This window comes from Carassius carassius, chromosome 21 (genome assembly GCF_963082965.1).
Source record: "Carassius carassius chromosome 21, fCarCar2.1, whole genome shotgun sequence".
In the NCBI taxonomy this organism is placed as follows: Eukaryota; Metazoa; Chordata; class Actinopteri; order Cypriniformes; family Cyprinidae; genus Carassius; species Carassius carassius.
Window position 1 is genome coordinate 31666409 of NC_081775.1, and position 21262 is coordinate 31687670.

Below are 21262 nucleotides of genomic sequence, written 5' to 3' on the forward strand. Positions count from 1 at the left end.
AAACATCTCAAAGATGACCGTGCTGATTCATTTGTGTCTTTTTCATTTAATGTGTTTTCGATCAGATATGCTATTATGCAAATGATTACAGTAACATAAATACAAACAATAGAAGTATAAAAACATAGCATTTGATCTCTAAATCAATTCATTACATCATCAAATCAGATAATTACACTAGAAGTACATCAAAAGGAATATGGTTCTGGAAACTGTTTCATCTGTGAAAAGTGTTACATGTCATGTTACAGAAAAACAAATCTAAAATATCAGGTTTATTCACAATAATCAGAATGATGAAATAACAATAATTTTCATCTTCTCAAAATATTCACACGCATGTAATAACGATTTCACATAAATAACCATCATATTCACAGCCTGCCTGTCTATCCACAACATCACATCAGAACATAGCAGCAACTCTCAGAATCTTCCAGAAACATCGCTGTAGAATAAGAAAAGCAAGTTTGGTTCAGATTTAATAAAAAAAAAAAAAAAAGAGCTTTTCTATTTTTTCTTCAAGTAATTCTGCCTGCAGATAGGAGCCCTCTGTTTGTCATCTACTCTTAAAAATAAAGATGCTTAAAAGGTTCTTCACAGCGATGCCATAGAAGAGCAATTTGTTGGTTCCATAAAAGAACCATCCAGTTAAAGAACCATATCTTTCTTACCTTTTTATAATCTGAAAAACCTTGTTTCACCACACAGGAGCTTTTATGAAACAGAAAGGTTCTTCAGATGTCAAAGTTTCTTCACGGAAGCATTTAGACAAAAAAGGTTCTTCTATGGCATCTTGAAGCACCTTTATATTTAAGAGTGTAATGACCCCTGCTGTCCATGTTTAGTTTCCGCAGACAGAACTGATGCTCCCCAACATCCCTGAAACATTAAAACATCACTGAACCAACACCAGATTCCTTCAGATACAAAACAGCTCTATCTGGGAGACACACTGTGGGTTAAAAGTGTCGAATAAGTAACATTTCTTTGAAAGAAGTCTCCTCTGCTCACCAAGGCTGCACTGATTTGATCATAAATACAGTAAAAATGTGAAATATTTTTACTATGTAAATCAGCTGTTTTCCGTGTGAATCTCTGTTAAAGTGTAATTTATTTCTGTGATGTGCAGCTTAATCTATATCTCAGTCTATATCAGTCTATATCTCAATTCAGAACAGAAAAAAAGTCTTAATAATGGAAAAAATTGCAAGGAAAAAAGTCTAAATTATGAAAAAATTTCTGAAAAAATCGAAATAGCAAGATAAAAGCCAGAAACATGATGAAAAAAGTTGCAATTAACTTTATATATATATATTTTATTCCATGACAGAAACAAGCTTCTATAGAAAACAGGTATTTTAATGTATGGTAATATTTCATGATTTGGTGAGCAGAAGAGACTTCTTTTTAAAAAACATCAATTGTAATTATTCCAAAGCTTTAAATGAAAATTTTCCCTCATTATCACTGATAACCAAAAGAGATTTCAGAAGTTTAAAATCTGGAGAAATGTGCATCACTTTTAATTCGTAACTGCATAATTCTTTCATGTGTTGCAGTAACACAAGCTGATCTCGGTCCTCTTTAGTCTCGTGATGATTGTCTAAATCTCTGTGGACTCGATCCGCTCGAGGCGAGTAGGTCCAGGCCATGGAGGTGCCAGCTGATGAAGGATCGGTTTGGGATCGTCGGCGGTCGAAGACAGAGTCACAGTCAGAGGAACAGGGATGGAGAGACCGACGGGCGATCCGGGCCGGGTGCCCAGTTTAGCTCCGACCCGCTCCTCCAGCGCCTGATACTTCAGCACATGCTCTGTCTCACCCTGCAAGAATACAGTAATAATTTAAAATATTATTACAATGTAAATCATCTGTTTTCTGTGTGAATCTGTGTTAAAGTGTAATGTATTTCTGTGATGCTCCGCTGTATTTTCAGCATCATTCCTCCAGTCTTCAGTGTCACATGATCTTCAGAAATCAGAATAATATGATGATTTACTGCTCAAGAAACATTTCTGGTTATTATCAATGTTGAACACAGTCGTGCTGTGCGATATTTTTGTGGAAACTGTGATACATTGTATTTTTTAGGATTCACAGATAAATAGAAAGTTCTAAAGAACAGCATTTATTTGTTTTTATGTAACATTATAAATCGCCCCCTTGGAATTATAAGGTTCTATCTGCATTCCGAGTAATTTTGAGACATTGAGCTTTAAAGTTTTTGCATTCCATTCGACTGTGTAGATAGAACTTATATATATTTATATATATATATATATATATATATATTAAAAGTCCCAAAATGTACACAACATTTAAAAATCTATCACATAAAGCAAATACGTTGACTCAATTTTTACATAAATGTCAGGGTAGGAATACCTTTACTCTCACTTTTGACCAATTTAATGTGTCTTTGACAAATAAAACTGTTAATTTATTTATAGCTAACAATTGTATGGGTCAAAATTATACATTTCTCTTTTATGCCAAAAATCATTCGGATATTAAGATAAGATCATGTTCATGAAGATATTTAGTAAATCTCCTACCGTAAATATTTCAAAACTTAATTTTTGATTAGTAATATGCATTGCTAAGAACTTCATCTGAACATCTTTAAAGATTATTTTCTCAATATTTAGATTTTTTTTTTCTCGCTCAGATTCCAGATTTTCAAATATTGTCCTCCTAACAAACCACACATCAATGGAGAGATGATTTATTGGAAAAGAAAAGCAAAAAAACGACACATGACAGTTTCAACAAAAATATGGGCAGCACAACTGTTTTCAACATTGATGATAAAGGTTGTGGACAGAGTGAGGGTCACCAGAACGGGGATGGAGAGGGTCACGGGCGATCCGGGCGTGGTGTCCTGTTTGGCTCCGAGCTGTCCGACCCGTTCCTCCAGCGCCTGGTTCTTCTGCAGCGTCTCCACGTAGCTGATCTGCAGCTGCGCCTGGTACTTCAGCACGCGCTCCTTCTCGTCCTGCCAGGTGTGTCTCTCCTGAGCGAAGGTGAGCGCCTGCCTCTCTCTCTGCTGTCGCTCCAGGTGCAGCTCGTCCTGCAGTCGCTCCAGCTGTCGCCGCAGCTCTCCGGCCTCCTGCCGCTGCGCTTTGGCCTCGTCGCTCTGCAGGCTGAGGAAGCTGTCCATGGACATGGGTTCAGGCGTTCGGGGCGAGTGCAGGCCGGCCCACGGTAAGCTGCTGCCGCCGCTGATGTCCCTCAGACACACGGCGTGATCGCTCCTGCAGCTCAGCTCTCTCAGAGCCCGCTTCAGACCCAGAACCTCGGCCTCGAACACCACCAGCTTGTCACGCAACATCGACACCTGCGGAGAAACCAAACCAGCGCTTACAGTGTGTGCGGAATATGACATTTACTGACTTGGACCAGGGTCAAATTTTCTCAAAACATCTGAAAGCTGAATTAATAATCTGTCCAATGATGTGTGGTTTGTTATGATAGGACAATATTTGGCCGAGATACAACTAAAATGGAATCTGAGGGTGCAAAATATCTAAATATTGAGAAAATCATCTTTAAGGTTGTTCAGATTAAGTTCTTAGCAATGCATATCACGAATCAAAAATTAAGTTTTGATATATTTGATATAAATATCTACATGGAACATCATCTTTACGTGATACCCTAATGATTTTTGGCATAAAAGAAAAATGGATGATTTTACATATATGTAAATATATACATATCTATGGTATTTCACTCCTCATCTATTCACTTTTTAAGTAAGGGATAATTCACGAGGTGGAGGCCAAGAAACACTCAACGTGAAGTGCATTAAAAAGCCATGCATTATCTTGCATCAGTCCAAAAATACGTCATGATGAGGAAAAAAACATATATAAGTCGCACTGGACTATAAGTCGCATTTATTTAGAACCAAGAGAAAACATTACCGTCTCCAGCCACGAGAGGGCGCTCTGTGTCTTCAGTGTAGACTACAGGAGCACTGAGCAGCATAGAGCGCCCTCTGGCGGCTGGAGACGGTAATGTTTTCTCTTGGTTCATGTCTCTTAGTTCATTTCTCTTGGTTCATGTCAAATTAATTTTGATAAATAAGTCGCACCTGACTATAAGTCGCAGGACCAGCCAAATTATGAAAAAAAGGGCGACTTATAGTCCGGAAAATACGGTAAGTTATTTGTTTGCTTATTTTGTTGATCAAATAAATGCAGTCTTCGTGACTCATTTTGACTTGAGTCTTCTATCACAAACACACAGTCAACTTTAATACGCTAACCTCATGCATCAGCATTAGTAATAGTTTTATTGTTCGTTATTATTAAATACGATCGTGTAAGTGTGGAGCGTTGAATATGAGTGTGTGTGTTTCTGTTGCACACCTCTGTCAGCGTTCTCTTCAGTTCTCCTTCACATCTCTCCAGCTCGCGGTTCTTGTTGGTGTACGAGTCCTTCAGGCCGATCATGGTCTCCTCACGCTCCTTCATCTGGCCCTTGAGCTCCTTCAGCTGACCCCTGAGGGCCACCATCTCTCCGGCGCGCTGAGTCACTTCGTTCTGACTCTCTCGCAGCTGCTGCTTCAGCAGAGAGATCTCGCCCGCCTTCTGACACAGCTGATCAACACGAAGCCATTCAGTCTGCTGTATGATGCTCTATCAGCTCATGATCTCCTTACACTTCAACTGTTTACTTGAAATACTCCTCGAAATTTCAGTCAGTGTAATGAATAACAAACACTACTGGGTAAAAGTTAGGAATAATAAAAAAACACATTTTCGTGATCACCGAGGAAGCATTTATTTGATCAGAAATACAGTAAAAATTTGAAATATTATTGCAGATTAAAATAGCTACTTTCTATTTTAATAAAGAGTAAAGTGTAATTTATTTCTGTGATGCTCCGCTGTATTTTCAGCATCATTCCTCCAGTCTTCAGTGTCACATGATCTTCAGAAATCATGAAAATATGATGATTTGCTGCTCAAGAAACATTTCTGGTTATAATCTGGTATTTTGAATTCTAATAATATTTCACAATATTGATGTGTTTTTAATATTATTTTAATTAAATAAATTCAGCTTTGGGGTGAGGATAAACATTAACAAATGTTATGGGGTTTCAAATCAAATATGACTTTCTGTTTCGAAACAGGACATTGATTTGTTCTCTTAAGAGGACACCGGGACTAAACGCATGTTTATTACGCATTTTTGGAGACACAAACAATAAATAGGGAAAGAAATTAAATTACAATATTACTATGAAATATTATATATTATTATGAAAATCTTGTCAGACATTACACGTTGCCCCAAAAAGATATTAATATGCAAACTAGATTTTGTTTATATATACATAATATATAATAAGAAAAAAACTTTTTATGGACATTTTATACAGATTTTGCATTAAGAAAAGTTATATATAAAAGCATTCTGTTTAAAAAAAAATCCTGAAAATGAAAAATGTATTGGTGATTTAAAATAAATAAATAAAAACTATTGTTTTTGCCTATGCATGTTCATTCATGTCTTTTTATTATTATTATTATTATTTTAAATTGAGTCACGATGTCCTCTACCAAGGACGTAGCATAACTTATATCATTTACAATTCTTTTTTAATGCTCTAAACAATGTAAAGACATGAAATTACCTAAAATGTTTTGTCCTGATCACTGAAAGGTTCCTTTGAGGAGCCACAAATGCAATCTTACGGAGCCTTTGTTTTGCTCCTCTCACCTCCCACTTGGTCTCCTCCAGGCGAGGCAGGATATCTGCCTGCTCCTTACGGTAATCCAGACACCTCCTCTCCAGCTCCTCTCTCTGAGCGAGCAGGGTGCTGATCTCCTCCTGGAGCCGGCCCTTGTCCTGCTGCAGATGGCCGATGTGGGTCTGCAGAGCCTGCTGTGTGTGCTGGGCTCGGTGGGTCACCTGCTGCAGACGGCCGGCGTAGTTCTGCCTCAGCTCCTCCATATCTCGCTCCCAGATGTGCTGCTTCTCCTCGAAAACCTGCACGATCGCCGCCTCGCTCTGGTCCAGGTTACGCCGCATGTGGATCACCTGAGGAACAATCACAGTCATGTCTCCAGGTACAGGATTCTATTTAAGACCATTATTGTAAAGTGTTACCAAAACCGTAAAAGTCTAGAAACTTCATGAGTTTAAAATAAAGCAATAAGCCATAATTACCTAAAATGAGCAAATAAGCAATAAGAAATGGAGCAAATGTACCCAGACTCTATTTAAATTATTCTTGGAGATTTTAACCAATCAAATCTCTCCTGTGAACTGCCAAAATACAAGCAGCACATCTCGTTTCCACCAGAGAGAGTATTATATATATATTACTCAGCTTTGGGGCTCTCCGATCACTGTTTGGTTCATCTTATACCGACCGACCTCCAGGCAGAAACTGAAATCAACTAAACCTCTATTAAGGACTATTAAAAGATGGACTAATGAAGCAGAGAGTGATTTACAAGCTAGTTTTGACCTCACTGGAGTGTCTTTGAAGCTGCAGGGTTAACCTTAATGTCAGACTTTCAATATGCTTCATCACTTAATTTCACAAATAATTTATCACAAATAATTTCATGTTTTAAGCACAGCCATCACAAAACCAGACTTTTGCACCTAACAGAGCCTTGGGAAAAAAAACTGTTAATCTTAAAAAAATAAGACATACAGGCTCCTCTCGTTACTTTATCTTAATGCAATAAATGTTATAAATGGTTCAGTTTATTCCAAACGCGCCGTCTACTTTTCTCTGGGCAATGAGCGATGCCCATTCGCGTATGATTCATCCTTTTGAGTCAATTCTGTTTTAAAGGCTTGATCAAACCAATTGGCAAACCAGAGAATTAGTTCGTGAATCAGTTTGAATGAGTCGTTCAGTTCCCTGCCGCACGCGCTGAGCGTCTGAAGTGGTTCACTCAGAGTTGTAAAGTTTAACATCATCAGCAGCGTTGAAAACGTGGCTGGAACTGCATTGAATTGAAAATCTGCAAAGGCTATTATTTGCTAGCGATGGAGATCCTTATTAGATGAACACCGCGTGTGCTGTCTACTGTTTAACAGGTAATAACTTGGGCTACATTCGATTACAGTACACGATACCACTGTGACATTAGTTTGTTGTACGTGTGTGGCTTATAACAGAGGGGAGTCAAGTTGAATGAAGCTTCCAAAAGACAAAAAATAGCCGATTAAGATTTTATTAATTTTAATACAGTCACACCGGTGCGAATACGTTCAGCAAGTCATATCATCAGCTGCTAAATTCAGATCTGTGATTGCTTGCTGGCGCTGAGCCAGAGATAGATGTGTTTTTACAGCGCTGCGCATTATAACCAATCACACATGATTCTTTTGAGCTGATTAAAGCATTGGCCAATCAGAGGCGTTCAGATGAGTCATCGCTAAAATACCGGTGCTTCCTTCACTCGCTCACTGACTGAATACCTCTTTCTGGCGAATTCTCTCGTCAGAAACAACAAAGTGCAGATGTGTGTACGAATCTGTAAATAGGATATTGATTTCACAGTGTTAACAGTTTCAGTGATTTTAATGGGAGTTTCTGAGAGTGATTGAAATCTAGACTCTCAGTGAAAATGATCTTTAATAATGTAAATGTTATTTGCTCTCTTTCTGAACAATGAAAGATTAGTAGCAATATTTATATCACATTAACTTTCAATGTTAGATTCACATTTAATATAAAGTCAGTCGTATTAAAAATATGTTATGGCATGACACCTATATCTGTTACTTAAGTAAACAGACAGGGTTTTATAATAAATTACATAAATTGGAGTAAAGGCTGATGAAATATATACATTTATACACGCACACATACATTACATACATTTTATCTATATATCTAAATAAAAATAGGCTCAGTATATATGACCCAAAGTAACTAGTAACTAACTACTTGAGTAGATTTTTTATCCGATACTCTTTTACTCTTACTCAAGTAACTATTCAAGACTAGTACTTTTACTTTTACTTGAGTAAATATTTCTAGAAGTACTTTTACTTTTACTTGAGAAAGCGGCGTCAGTGGCTCAGTGGTTCATGTAGGTTGTCTACAAACTGGAAGGTTGGTGGTTCGATCCCCGGCTCCACCTGACCAAGTGTCGAGGTGTCCTTGAGCAAGACACCTAACCCCAGCTGCTCCCGACGAACTGGATGGCGCCTTGAATGGCTGACACCGCAGTCGGTGTATGAATGGGTGAATGTGAGGCAAAATTGTAAAGCGCTTTGGATGGCCATGTGGTCTGTTGAAAACGCTATATAAATGCAGTCCATTTACCATTGGAGTACAGTTTTTGGGTACTCTACCCACCTCTGGTCCTATTCTTTGTCCTGAGAAAACATTGGTGCCTTATTTTAAAGAAGTCTGTGCAGTTTGGGAAAGAAATCCATTAAATCTGTGTGTGTGTGAAACTATTCAGATGTAACTCTTTTGTAATTGTTGACATTTTCAGAAGTAACTGTAAATATGTTTTTATAGTGTTTTGCAATACACTATGAACGCAATAAATACATTGCACTTATTTTCTGATGTCAGTACATAGTAGTTAAGGCCACCTAATATAAATTTAAACCAAATTACATAATTCTGTTACATGTAACTAGTTACTCCCCAACACTGACTATCAATCAGAGACAGAAGGATGAATACGGCGTAATAGAAAATTAGATAATTTCGACCCATACAATGTATTGTTGGCTATTGCCACAAATATACCTGTGCTACTTATGACTGCTTTTGTGCTCCAGGGACACATAATTGAGGCCTGTATATGCTCCTCACCTCCTGCTCTTTCTCCCAGAGTCGGTCCTCCAGGTCCTGGATAATGTCATCAGTGGAGGGTGATGGCTGGACGGTGGCACTTGTGTCTGTCAAATGACAGAGTCTCTGATAGGACAAGCAGCTCTTCCCGGAGGAGGACTGTCCGCTGTCGGACACGCTCAGGCCGTTCTGATAGCTGGGTTTGTCTGGTTTCTCCAGCGGCGCCACTGTGCTGCTCAGTCTGTTGATGTGGCTGGTGGAAGCGCTGAGGGGCCCCAGTGCTTGAGCGGGGCCGTAGCTCATGGTAGGCAGGCTGGTCAGCGAGTTCCTCCCAGAGTCGGTCATGCCAGCCGGGCCGTCGTTTCTGGCCGAAGGATCCTGATCCAGACTGTCCTCCTCGCAGAGGGACTGCGGAGCGTCGGAGCAAGCAGATGGTCCTCCGCTGGACTGACCCAGCAGGTTCTGCATGGAGTGAAAACTCTTGGGCACCACAGGTTTGAAGGCAGACGGTCGGACCAGAGCAGAATTATTCTGAAGGAGGATAATAAAACAGGTTCTTACAATGATACATCGTTAAACGGCCTTCATTAATTTATGTAACCTGTCTGTCTGTCTATCTATCTATCTATCTATCTATCTATCTATCTATCTATCTATCTATCTATCTATCTATCTATCTATCTATCTATCTATCTATCTATTTATCTATCTATTTATTTCTCTATCCATCCATCTATCCGTCCGTCCGTCTGTCCGTCCGTCTGTCTGTCTAGATAAGTATTTAGTGTAGTATTTAAGGTTAAAACAGAGAAAATTGAGTCATTTTGTGGTCTGAAAAAAATCAGTAGTAATGCTTACACTTTTACATTTTTAAAGTGAATAACTTATATCCTTCTTTAAATGATACTCGTACAACTACACACAATGATTTGCAAGCAAATACTGAATTTATCCCAAGAATAAAAAAGTGCTAAAAAGGCCTTCAACAAAAGATATATGAATTGATACTGAATTGAGATAAAAACCCCCATCTGAACAAAAGGGTAGTTGCGTACACACACTACCAACACACATTTTAGTTCACATAACATGTAAAAGTGAATTTTGCAACCGATGACCGCTTTAATGCAGTAACATTAGCCGAGCTGCGTCAGTCGTACCTGCTCGAGTTTGCCGGACACAGTGAGGATCTTGGGTGGCGTGCGACTGTCTCTCTTGCTGTTGTTCACATCTCTGCTCTTTACCTCATGGTTCTTCTCTGCGCCGTGACCCACCACGTTACCGCAAGCATCCAGAGACACTCCTCCGGTTCTGTGTGCGGCCTTGTCCCCGTTGCTGGGCCGAGACGAGGCGATGTTGAGCTGGCCTCGATCTGTGGCAGTGCTGTCGCTGGAGCCGTTCAAAGCGGAGGGAGGAGCGTGGAGATGGGACAGAGGAGGGCCACGAGGGAGGGTGGTGCGAGTGCCCACGCTCTTCATGGCAAACTCCTGCTCACCGGCCACCCCGCTGCCTACACTGCCCATGCTGGGGAACCAGAGCGTCACTCAGCGTCGAAAGCCTCCACATGGGCCGTCACAGCTGCCCGACCTCCAGACACACACTGCAGTCAGAGAATGGAGATTTGTGCATATTACAAGTTTTCTCGATTGCTAACACACAATTCACCATTTTCTCACACGATCTCAAATATACACACCAACTTGTGCAAGCTTTAAACTTCCAAATCAAACACTTCAATCAAAAACACATTCTCTCTTTGACCTTAATGACACACAAACCTGACAGATACACAGACTTTTTTCCTGCCTAGAAAACACTAGTGGGATCAATCCAAAACACTGTTACAGAAACCTACTTTTTTTTGGAAAATATTAATCCTTTTGCTAGTTGGTGTCTGTTACAGTATGCAGCATAAATGGAGCGGTACAGATACAGTAAAACCCACCAATAAACTTTACTTTAATTTCACTCCTCTGAAGTAGATGAAACACTAGAAGTGAAGATCAAAACCAAACAACAGAATATAAAGTAAACACACATTGCAATATACTGTACTGTAAATTACTGTAAACACATAAATAGATAAATAAATACAGCATCCTCTGCCAAGCTGCATTACAGTATTAGTAATATCCTTATTTGTTATACTATAGCAGTTTCTTTGTTTTCTGACAAAAGACTTTCTCTGCCTCACCTAGATAGTCGACTCACAGTTCTACACAAATACAGTATGGCTACAAATCAATTCAACGATTACTAGTTTGAGGCTGTGTGCTACAGTACAAAGAACTGTGAAAGTTTTCTCATCCGTGAAGTGTCTTCTGCTCAAAAAGTCTGCATTTGTTTGATTAAAAAACTGAAATATTATTGTAATTTAATTCATCTGTTTTCTATGTGAATCTGTGTTAAAGTGTAATTTATTTCTGTGATGCTCCGCTGTATTTTCAGCATCATTCCCCCAGTCTTCAGTGTCACATGATCTTCAGAAATCATGAAAATATGATGATTTACTGCTCAAGAAACATTTCTGATTATCATCAATGTTGAAAACAGTTGTGCTGCACAATATTTTTGTAGAAACAGTGATACATTTGTTTTCAGCATTTATTTGGAATAGAAATCTTTTGCAACATTATGTCTTTAACTTTTGATCCTGCATCTTTGCATCATACAAATATCAATTTGGTTATTTTTTTCTTTTTAAATCTTACTAACCCTATTTCTATTAATGTTGAAAATTCAGATTTGATCACAGGAATAAATAACTGTAGCCTTTATCAGCAGAAGAGAATTATTTCACAAATATTGAAAGCATCAATCCCAAACCTTAAATATTACTGTGCAAATATGAAAGTAGTTTGATAGTAATAGGAATTATTTGATTATCAACTTTGCATTCATAAACACAGGTAGTAACATCATAAATTGTTGAGAAAGGTTTAAGAGATATAGATGAGACAACAGCAAAACAATGGAAAGCTTCAGTGCATTAACAATTGTGCATTTTTGCATGATCCACAACATAAACAAATGCACTTACTAAAACGTGTTACAGCAACCGTATACAAGCATCAGCGTCATGTGAGCAGCAGCCAGATTGATCCAGGCTTGTGTTTGACACGGGTAACGTGACACCATGTGCATGAAAACACACCATGAAAGACAGAAGCTGTTTGATCTCACAACGAGCTGCAGCACCATGAGCGGCCAACAGAGGGTTCACACTCCAGTGCTTTGTCATTACCTCATCTGTTCTCGCACTTACACATCTCACGCACATTTGCATTGGCACCTCGGCTTGTTATGGGCCACGAGATTAATGTGTGTGTCTTTGTGTGTAAGGTAAGATATAGTTAAACTTTTATTGGCTCCACAAGGCCACTAACCTTCACGCAAACGAATGCACAACAAGTTGCACAATCATCTGAAACCTCAGACGAACAACTCTCTCCAAACCCTGAGCCTGTGCATCTGCACAAAAGATTGCACGCGCTGTTGTTATCGCACATCTGAATGGACATTTGCAGCCCCTTCTGACAGCGCGGATCCCTTTGAGCATCAAAACACTGCATCTTAATACAGACACACTCTCCATTTTCTGCTCTCCACACAAACAAAGACGCACCATGAAGATGGAAACCAGGAGATGGGTTGTTTTTTTCCCCTTCTTCCCACTATCAGTGCATTACATAATGCGTCCTCGCTGCTTTATCTGCGAGAGAGAATGGAGATCCGTTCACTGGTTTACTTCCAGTCGAGTGAGTCGCAGTGATAGTGGGGTTTCTCTCTCTCTCTTTATATATATCCTTCTATAATCGTTGTCGTTTCGCGTATGACATCCACATGAGTGCGATCGTACTCACTGTTTCAGCACCGCGGACAGCGACGCGCGTCGCGTCAGCCGCGTTCATTCACCGAGCCGGTCGCGTCGCGTCCATAAAACCGAGCGGAGTGTATCTTGACAGGAACAGGTCTCGGGTGGTGATGATGAGGAGGATGATGATGATAGTCAGCATCAGCTGAGCCACACACCCACATTCGCCCCGCCCCTCTGCCGCTCGCCAGAAACGCCCCCCATACGCCGACGACACTACGCATGCGCGTAGTATATAGCACTCTATTCAGTCAGGCGTTTGTACTACGCGCATGCGTACTGCGTGATCCTCCAGAGGGAGCTGCAAAATCATCAGTAACCATCAGTAAGAATATTTATGTGTTTCCTCAACATATGTTGTTTAGGTTTTTAGAATTTAATAATTGTTGTTTCGATAGCCTACCCCAAGTCTTTATAAAAGGGGTTCAAAATAATCGTAATATTTTATAGTCTTTAATAATTAGTTGATGTAGCTATTGTTCAAAACAGAGCTCTTAATGAGGGCGATTCGTCACCGCTAATATTTAGATAAATAAATGAAAGTGGCAAATTTGGGTTTTTCCACACAGTAGTTATGTTTCTGAATAAATCGGTAGTTTGGAATGATTCGGTGTAAATGATTCAAATGACTCATGAAATGCGAGACAGTCGCTTGTCGCCGCTAGTGGCGGAATGACGTAACTTACAGAAAGAGTCGAAGCGGAGTGAAATACATAGGACATGAGTCGGAAATTAACGGGTACATGGGCCAGATTAGCCCTTTCTGAAAATAATGTACCCCTTCTAGCCACACCTTCCTGTCAGGTTTATTCTAGTAATGGGAAGTTCGGCTCATTTTACGGACTCGGGCTTTTGAGTCTTGTTGAGCAAAATTAATGAATCTTTTTTTGAGTCATTTTCATTTTAACTCGGAAAAACCCGGATACTTGAAACAGGTAAACTAATTCCAATACAGAATAGTGATGGGTCGTTCTTGAAAAATTCATTAATTTTTGTATTTTTAAATTAATTTATGAAGCCACTTTAAACTGTATTGTAGGAGTGCTGTCAAACGATTAATCGTGATTAATCGCATCCAAAATAAAAGTTTTTGTTTACATAATTAATTCAAGTTTATTTGTATCGCGCTTTTTACGATACAAATCATTGTAAAGCAACTTTACAGAAAATTACGTTTCTATAATATTTAGTAGTCACTTATCATTTGTGACGATTAGTTTAGTTGCATATGACAGAAATGTACGAAACATCTATTAAAGGCATAATCAAACAGACAATGAACACTATTAACAGTAATTATTATATGATGCAATCAAACTTATAACAAAATTTGTGAACTCTGTAAGTGAAATTAATTAGTTTAACCCAAGCTAAAGAATAAGAATGCACATTTTGATCTGATATAAATGCAGTTACAAATTATGAGATGACTTATTCGAATGCTTTGCGAAAGAGATGCGTTTTTAATCTAGATTTAAACAGAGAGAGTGTGTCTGAACCCTGAACATTATCAGGAAGGCTATTCCAGAGTTTGGGAGCCAAATGTAAAAAAGCTCTACCTCCTTTAGTGGACTTTGCTATCCTAGGAACTACCAAAAGTCCAGTGTTTTGTGACCTTAGGGAGCGTGATGGATTGTAGCGTGGTAGAAGGCTAGTTAGGTACGCAGGAGCTAAACCATTTAGGGCCTTATAGGTAAGTAATGATAATTTGTAACTGATACGGAACTTAATAGGTAGCCAGTGCAGAGACTGTAAAATTGGGGTAATATGATCATATTTTCTTGACCTGGTAAGGACTCTAGCTGCTGCATTTTGGACGACCTGTAGCTTGTTTATTGACGAAGCAGGACAACCACCTAGAAGTGCATTACAATAGTCCAGTCTAGAGGTCATGAAAGCATGAACTAGCTTTTCTGCATCAGAAACAGATAACATGTTTCGTAGCTTGGCAATGTTTCTAAAATGGAAGAATGCAGTTTTTGTAACATTGGAAATATGATTTTCAAAAGACAAGTTGCTGTCCAATATAACACCCAGATTTTTGACTGAAGAGGAATAGTACATCTACGTCTACTAGATTCTGTGTACTGTTTTTTGGTTATTAATTAATTAATATTATTACAGTCGTGGCCAAAAGTTTTGAGAATTACATAAATATTAGTTTTCAAAAAGTTTGCTGCTAAACTGCTTTTAGATCTTTGTTTCAGTTGTTTCTGTGATGTACTGAAATATAATTACGAGCACTTCATACGTTTCAAAGGCTTTTATCGACAATTACATGACATTTATGCAAAGAGTCAGTATTTGCAGTGTTGGCCCTTCTTTTTCAGGACCTCTGCAATTCGACTGGGCATGTTCTCAATCAACTTCTGGGCCAAATCCTGACTGATAGCAACCCATTCTTTCATAATCACTTCTTGGAGTTTGTCAGAATTAGTGGGTTTTTGTTTGTCCACCCGCCTCTTGAGGATTGACCACAAGTTCTCAATGGGATTAAGTTCTGGGGAGTTTCCAGCCCATGGACCCAAAATTTCAACATTCTGGTCCCCGAGCCACTTAGTTATCACTTTTGCCTTATGGCACGGTGCTCCATCGTGCTGGAAAATGCATTGTTCTTCACCAAACTGTTGTTGGATTGTTGGAAGAAGTTGCTGTTGGAGGGTGTTTTGGTACCATTCTTTATTCATGGCTGTGTTTTTGGGCAGAATTGTGAGTGAGCCCACTCCCTTGGATGAGAAGCAACCCCACACATGAATGGTGTCAGGATGCTTTACTGTTGGCATGACACAGGACTGATGGTAGCGCTCACCTTTTCTTCTCCGGACAAGCCTTTTTCCAGATGCCCCAAACAATCGGAAAGGGGCTTCATCGGAGAATATGACTTTGCCCCAGTCCTCAGCAGTCCATTCACTATACTTTCTGCAGAAGATCAATCTGTCCCTGATGTTTTTTTTGGAGAGAAGTGGCTTCTTTGCTGCCCTTCTTGACAGCAGGCCATCTTCCAGAAGTCTTGTCCTCACTGTGCGTGCAGATGCGCTCACACCTGCCTGCTGCCATTCCTGAGCAAACTCTGCACTGGTGGCACTCCGATCCCGCAGCTCAATCCTCTTTAGGAGACCATCCTTGGACGCCCTGAAGCCTTCTTTACAAGAATTGAACCTCTTTCCTTGAAGTTCTTGATGATCCTATAAATTGTTGATTTAGGTGCAATCTTAGTAGCCACAATATCCTTGCCTGTGAAGCCATTTTTATGCAACGCAATGATGGCTGCACGCGTTTCTTTGCAGGTCACCATGGTTAACAATGGAAGAACAATGATTTCAAGCATCACTCTCCTTTTAACATGTCAAGTCTGCCATTCTAACCCAATCAGCCTGACATAATGATCTCCAGCCTTGTGCTCGACAACATTCTCACCTGAGTTAACAAGACGATTACTGAAATGATCTCAGCAGGTCCTTTAATGACAGCAATGAAATGCAGTGGAAAGGTTTTTTTGGGATTAAGTTAATGTTCATGGCAAAGAAGGACTATGCAATTCATCTGATCACTCTTCATAACATTCTGGAGTATATGCAAATTGCTATTATAAAAACTTATGCAGCAACTTTTCCAATTTCCAATATTTATATAATTCTCAAAAGTTTTGGCCACGACTGTACATTAACATTTTTATAAGAATGTTTTTTTATTAGATTATTATATCATAATCAGGTGGACACCCAAATTAATCAATTATATTATCTGCATCAACTAGTGCTGTCATCCAAAATAAAAGTTACATTCTTTGACACCACTAGAATCTACCCAAATCATGTAAATTGAAAAACTAAATTATTTCCTATGTCTCTCTGTGTATTTGTGCAGGAACCCCACTAGATGTCCTCAGCTGCTTTATAGAACTCCACAGCAGCCACAGTAAAACACAGTGAATACCTGAACATTCACTCATTTATTCCTTTTATAAAAACACAGCATTTCTAAACAGATCTAAAAAGAATACAAATCAATCAATAAGATTATACACCTCTGTGCACAGTATGTACAGTATGAGAGCTGTGAGCATCAGAGCTCATAGAAGTCCAGATGCGCACCGGACTGGAAGTCGTTGTCCAGCAGGAGCTTGATGAGTTTGGCTCCGGACTCCTCGCAGGAGAGCAGCTGGCCCTCGGAGAACATGCAGGAGAAGGAACGCCGCAGCTGCAGATCTCCGGAGGAACGGCGCGCCTGCAGCTGCATGTCTGTGTCCAGAGGACCTGCAGAACACCACACACTGATCTCATGAAAGCTGACTGACTCAGTGTAGAGATCACTGACACGTCTGCTTGTTATCTGTCTGTCCTCAGCTGTGTGTTTTCCTATTGTCTCACTGTCCCCCAAACCAAACACATCTGAGCTAAAATAGTCTTAAAAAGTCCCTTGGGATGTTTTTTGAGATGTACCTTTAATTTAAAAATTAAGTATTTGATTTAATTTAAGTGTTCATTTTAATTGTATTAAATGTAATTTTACATTTATTTTAAATTTTTATTTTTATTACGTTTTTAAATTAGATATTTTACACTATTGTGTATTACAATACTTGTTTTTGTTTTAAAATCAGTTATTTAGATTTTTACATCTTTTTGATAAAATTTTTAGTAAGCCTTTTATATTAATAGTTTTTTTTTTACGTGTGTTTTGTTTTGGTTGCTTTTATTTAAATAAAATAGCAATTTTAATTTGACATTTTCATCTTTTAATTTCACATATATGTTTGCTGTTTTTATTTTAATAGTTTAAAAAAAAATTTTTTTTTACATTTTATGAGTTCATTTATCATTTTTGATGTTCAACTTTTTTATGATTCCATTTGTCTTATTTTATTTTATAAGAATGTATTTATAAATTGTAAATTTACGATTTAATATTTGATTTTCAAATTGGTTTAAATTAATTAGCCTATTTAATTAGACTTTTTAAAATTATTTTGAAATTATTTAATTTCACATTTTTGTGATTTAATTTTCAGTAAATGTTTTATTTTAATTGTTTATTTACTTATTTATTCATTTGTATGAATTGAATCATTATCAGCTGATGAACCCTGATTTGGGGAACCCGACAGAAACAGTGTTCCTTTCTTGAATAACGTGTGATAATTAGCGCGTGTGCGATCCACGGCACTCACCGGGTGCGTAACTGAGCACTCTTACATCCGGCTCCTCTGCAGCTAACACGCGGAACATCATGTCGCGGGCGGCTTTCCCGGTGCAGTACAGAGCCCACGACGGGAAGGGCTTCAGCGCACACAGAGAGCTGATGTTGACCACCGACCGCCGCAGACCCAGACAGCGAGGAAACGCTTGCAGGACGCCGGCCGTCAGACTCAGCGCTCCGCTGACGTTCAGAGACAGATACCGGTTGACCTCCGCCGGATCCGTGAACGTCACAGCGAAGCGAGACACGTCACCCAGAGACGCTGAAACCAAAGAGGACAAACTATCATCATGTTCTTCACATTCAGCTTTCAGTGAATGCAAGCTACGACCCAGGATTTCTGTCTTGTTTTCTAGTGCAAATATCTAAATATCTTTAAATCAAAATTATTTTAAAGACCTAGTTGGACACACATTTCTGACAGTAGGTTTTTGTTTGTTTGTTTGTTTTAAGCATAAACTGACTTAATTTTTCAGAAAACAAACTTGAAATGTAAATATTTTTACTGGAAAAGAAGAATGAATGAAGAATGAAAAATAATGAATAAGAAAATCATATTTTGCAGTGTACATAAATCAATAAAAATATAAAAAAATAGTATAATATACTATAATATAAATATATTTACATTATTTTTATAATTGTATAATATATTTATAAATACATATTTTTATTAAAAAAACAATTATTTATATAAAAATCTAAATAAAATATTTTTTAAAGAATTACGTTATAAAATAAATTATAATTAGATTTAAATGAATAAATAATAAAGTACAGGACACAAATTTAATGTAAAAAAAAATATTGATTTAATAATGGTTCAGTATTAGGACTGGAAAACAAGACAAAAATACTATTATTATTTTTTTTATCTTTTAATGACTTTATTTTTATTAAGTTAGAACTTAGTTTGAAATTTTAAGGATTTAATTTATAGAAATAATTTATAGAATTTTATTTTTTATTGTTATTTTACAGTTTTTTCGTTTTGTTTTATTTTCTTGTCATCAATTTAAATTTACATTGTGACATATGATTTTAATTTTAAGTAATTAAGTTTATGCTAAATAAAAATAAGGTAGATTGAAATAAATTAATATATAATACATCTACCAATACAGTACTTTTTGTATTATTATTATTATTGATTTATTTTTTAATATTTTTGTTTAGATATTTGTAAAAATAAATAAATAAATAAATAAATATTATTAATCAAATTTTGTTTTACAGTGGAATGACACTCCAGCGCACCTGCATTGTTGATCAGGAGTATGTGGTCCATTTCTGACACTGAAGTCTCTTTAGCTGCCTGAACTGTTTTTTCCACGCCGTCCTTCTTCTCCAGATCAGCTTGCACACAGCGGACGTCCAGTTGGTTCTGTCCACCGTACAGGGTTATGATGTCCTCCTTCAGCTGGTTGAGCTGCTCTGCGGTTCGAGCGACCAGCATCAGGATGGATCTGGGCTTCAGCAGGCAGCTGAGCTGAAACGCAAGCGTCCGGCCGAAGCCTTTCGACGCTCCTGTGATGATGCACAGAGCTCTGCCCAGATCCCTGGACTCTGAAATGATCTCGTCTTCCATGTGGGGATGCTGCGGAAAGCTTCAGAGACGCTGGATGTTGGGTGTTGATGCATCTCAGAAGCATGTGTGCTTTATATCAAGTGACACTGAGAGGAACGAATGCATTTCATCCACTGAGTCACAAAAGATCATTCATAAAAACAGAGTCAATGCTGTTTAATCATGCATGAGTCCGTAAAATACAATGAGTTCTGTGTGATAGAAGAGTACAGCATGTGGTGTATGGCCTAGAGATGGAACAAATTAGGATTTTTTTATTGTTTTAGAAAGAAACAAGCTTCCATAGTTTGCTATTGTAATACATTTTAAATGTAATTTATTTCTGTGATGCAGCATCAGCATCAGTGTTCAGTGTCACATGATCTTCAGAAATCATGAAAATATGATGATTTACTGCTCAAGAAACACTTCTGATCATATTTTCATGATTTCTGAAGATCATGTGACACTGAAGACTGGAGGAATGATGCTGAAAATACAGCGGAGCATCACAGAAATAAATTACACTTTAACACAGATTCACACAGAAAACAGCTGATTTAAATTAGAATAATATTTTACATTTTTACTGTATTTTTGTTCCAATAAATGCAGCCTCCGTGAGCAGAAGAGACTTATTGCAAGACATTAAATAAATCATAACTACTCCAAACTTTTAACTAGCAGTGTAATTTGTTTAAAACCACCGAGTTTCATCTGAAACTCTTTCAAACGAGAACGACAAGCATTTTATTATACAGGAACCCACAAAAAGAGTGAAGCAGAATAACATCCAGAGCAGAAGTGTAAATGCGGAACAGGACAGAAAAGAGATTCTCTTTCATTGGTTACACAAGCAGAACTACTGTATATTAATTATGATATATGAAATACATCATCTGTTTAAGACGGCTGTGTGTGTCAAATACAGTATTTAATGTCCATCACTAATCGTCAGAGCAGCAGATGTCCATGTGTTCTCATGAGATGGTCAGGAGGACAAGATACGGTCAGTAAGTGATGGTCTTCCTGTCACGTGATGTTGTCACATATCAATCTGTGAATTAAAAAACAGATGACACATGCAACACAATTCCAGTCGGTCATTCGGTTTTAGAGAAATAATATTAATCCATAGGAAGATTTTTTTTATTGTTTAAAAAATTTGCTTTCTTTTAACCTTTAAATAATGCAATGCAGAATTCCAAATACAGCGGGAAACAAATTCAATTTTCTGGATTTGTTTTGGAGTGCACTAGAAAAATGTTTGGTCAGATGACTAGAAAAATGTGCTTTAGGCCAAGTATGACACACACACACACACACACACACACACACTCGCACACACACAGTTTAATTTTAATGAGCATTCATCCAGACTGAGCAGAGCTGCGATCTAAACGAAGAACCTCAGATATAAGAGAGTTTTTCTTCGTGTCACGTGATAACGACATGATTCCAAACCTTCATTAGTGCTTTACAGTAATCAGTTTAATTTTCTGTTAGCAGTCATTACTGAGCAGATGTGTCCAGTTTGATTAGTTGTGTAAATTAAGCTCAGATCAAGTAACAAAATCAGGTTATTTCATCCCAGTGTTTGTGAATTGATTGTGCTTTTTCACATTTGTGACCCTGGAGCACAAAAACAGACATAACTTTCAGTTTTTTGAATTTTTTTTAGATTTATGCCTCATCTGAATAAATAATTTTGGCATTGATGTGTGGTTTGTGAGGAGGACAATATTTGGAAATCTGGAATCTGAGGGAGTGAAAAAATCTAAATATTAAGAAAATCATCTTTAAAGTTGTTCAAATGCAGTTCTTAGCAA

General features: G+C 38.0%; 2 protein-coding genes across 3 annotated transcripts; both read right to left on the reverse strand.

Annotated features, from left to right (window-relative positions):
* Window positions 1-1276: 1276 nt before the first annotated feature.
* Window positions 1277-12827, reverse strand: lzts3b (leucine zipper, putative tumor suppressor family member 3b). 2 transcript variants are annotated; one of them, XM_059504321.1, is made up of 7 exons: window positions 12657-12827; window positions 9954-10393; window positions 8815-9324; window positions 5736-6056; window positions 4376-4606; window positions 2839-3339; window positions 1277-1825 (listed from the first exon to the last, which is right to left on the reverse strand). In XM_059504321.1, the coding sequence occupies exons 2-7, from the start codon at window positions 10314-10316 to the stop codon at window positions 1607-1609; spliced, it is 2145 nt and encodes a 714-aa protein (XP_059360304.1). In that variant the 5' UTR covers window positions 10317-10393; window positions 12657-12827; the 3' UTR covers window positions 1277-1606. The 2 variants fall into 2 exon arrangements, with proteins under 2 accessions (XP_059360304.1, XP_059360305.1); XM_059504322.1 differs by lacking the exon at window positions 12657-12827 and adding an exon at window positions 12419-12528.
* Window positions 12828-16606: 3779 nt separating this feature from the next.
* Window positions 16607-19454, reverse strand: sprb (sepiapterin reductase b). The gene is made up of 3 exons (XM_059504331.1): window positions 19124-19454; window positions 17838-18128; window positions 16607-16923 (listed from the first exon to the last, which is right to left on the reverse strand). The coding sequence occupies exons 1-3, from the start codon at window positions 19452-19454 to the stop codon at window positions 16733-16735; spliced, it is 813 nt and encodes a 270-aa protein (XP_059360314.1). The 3' UTR covers window positions 16607-16732.
* Between the last annotated feature and the right edge of the window lie 1808 nt (window positions 19455-21262).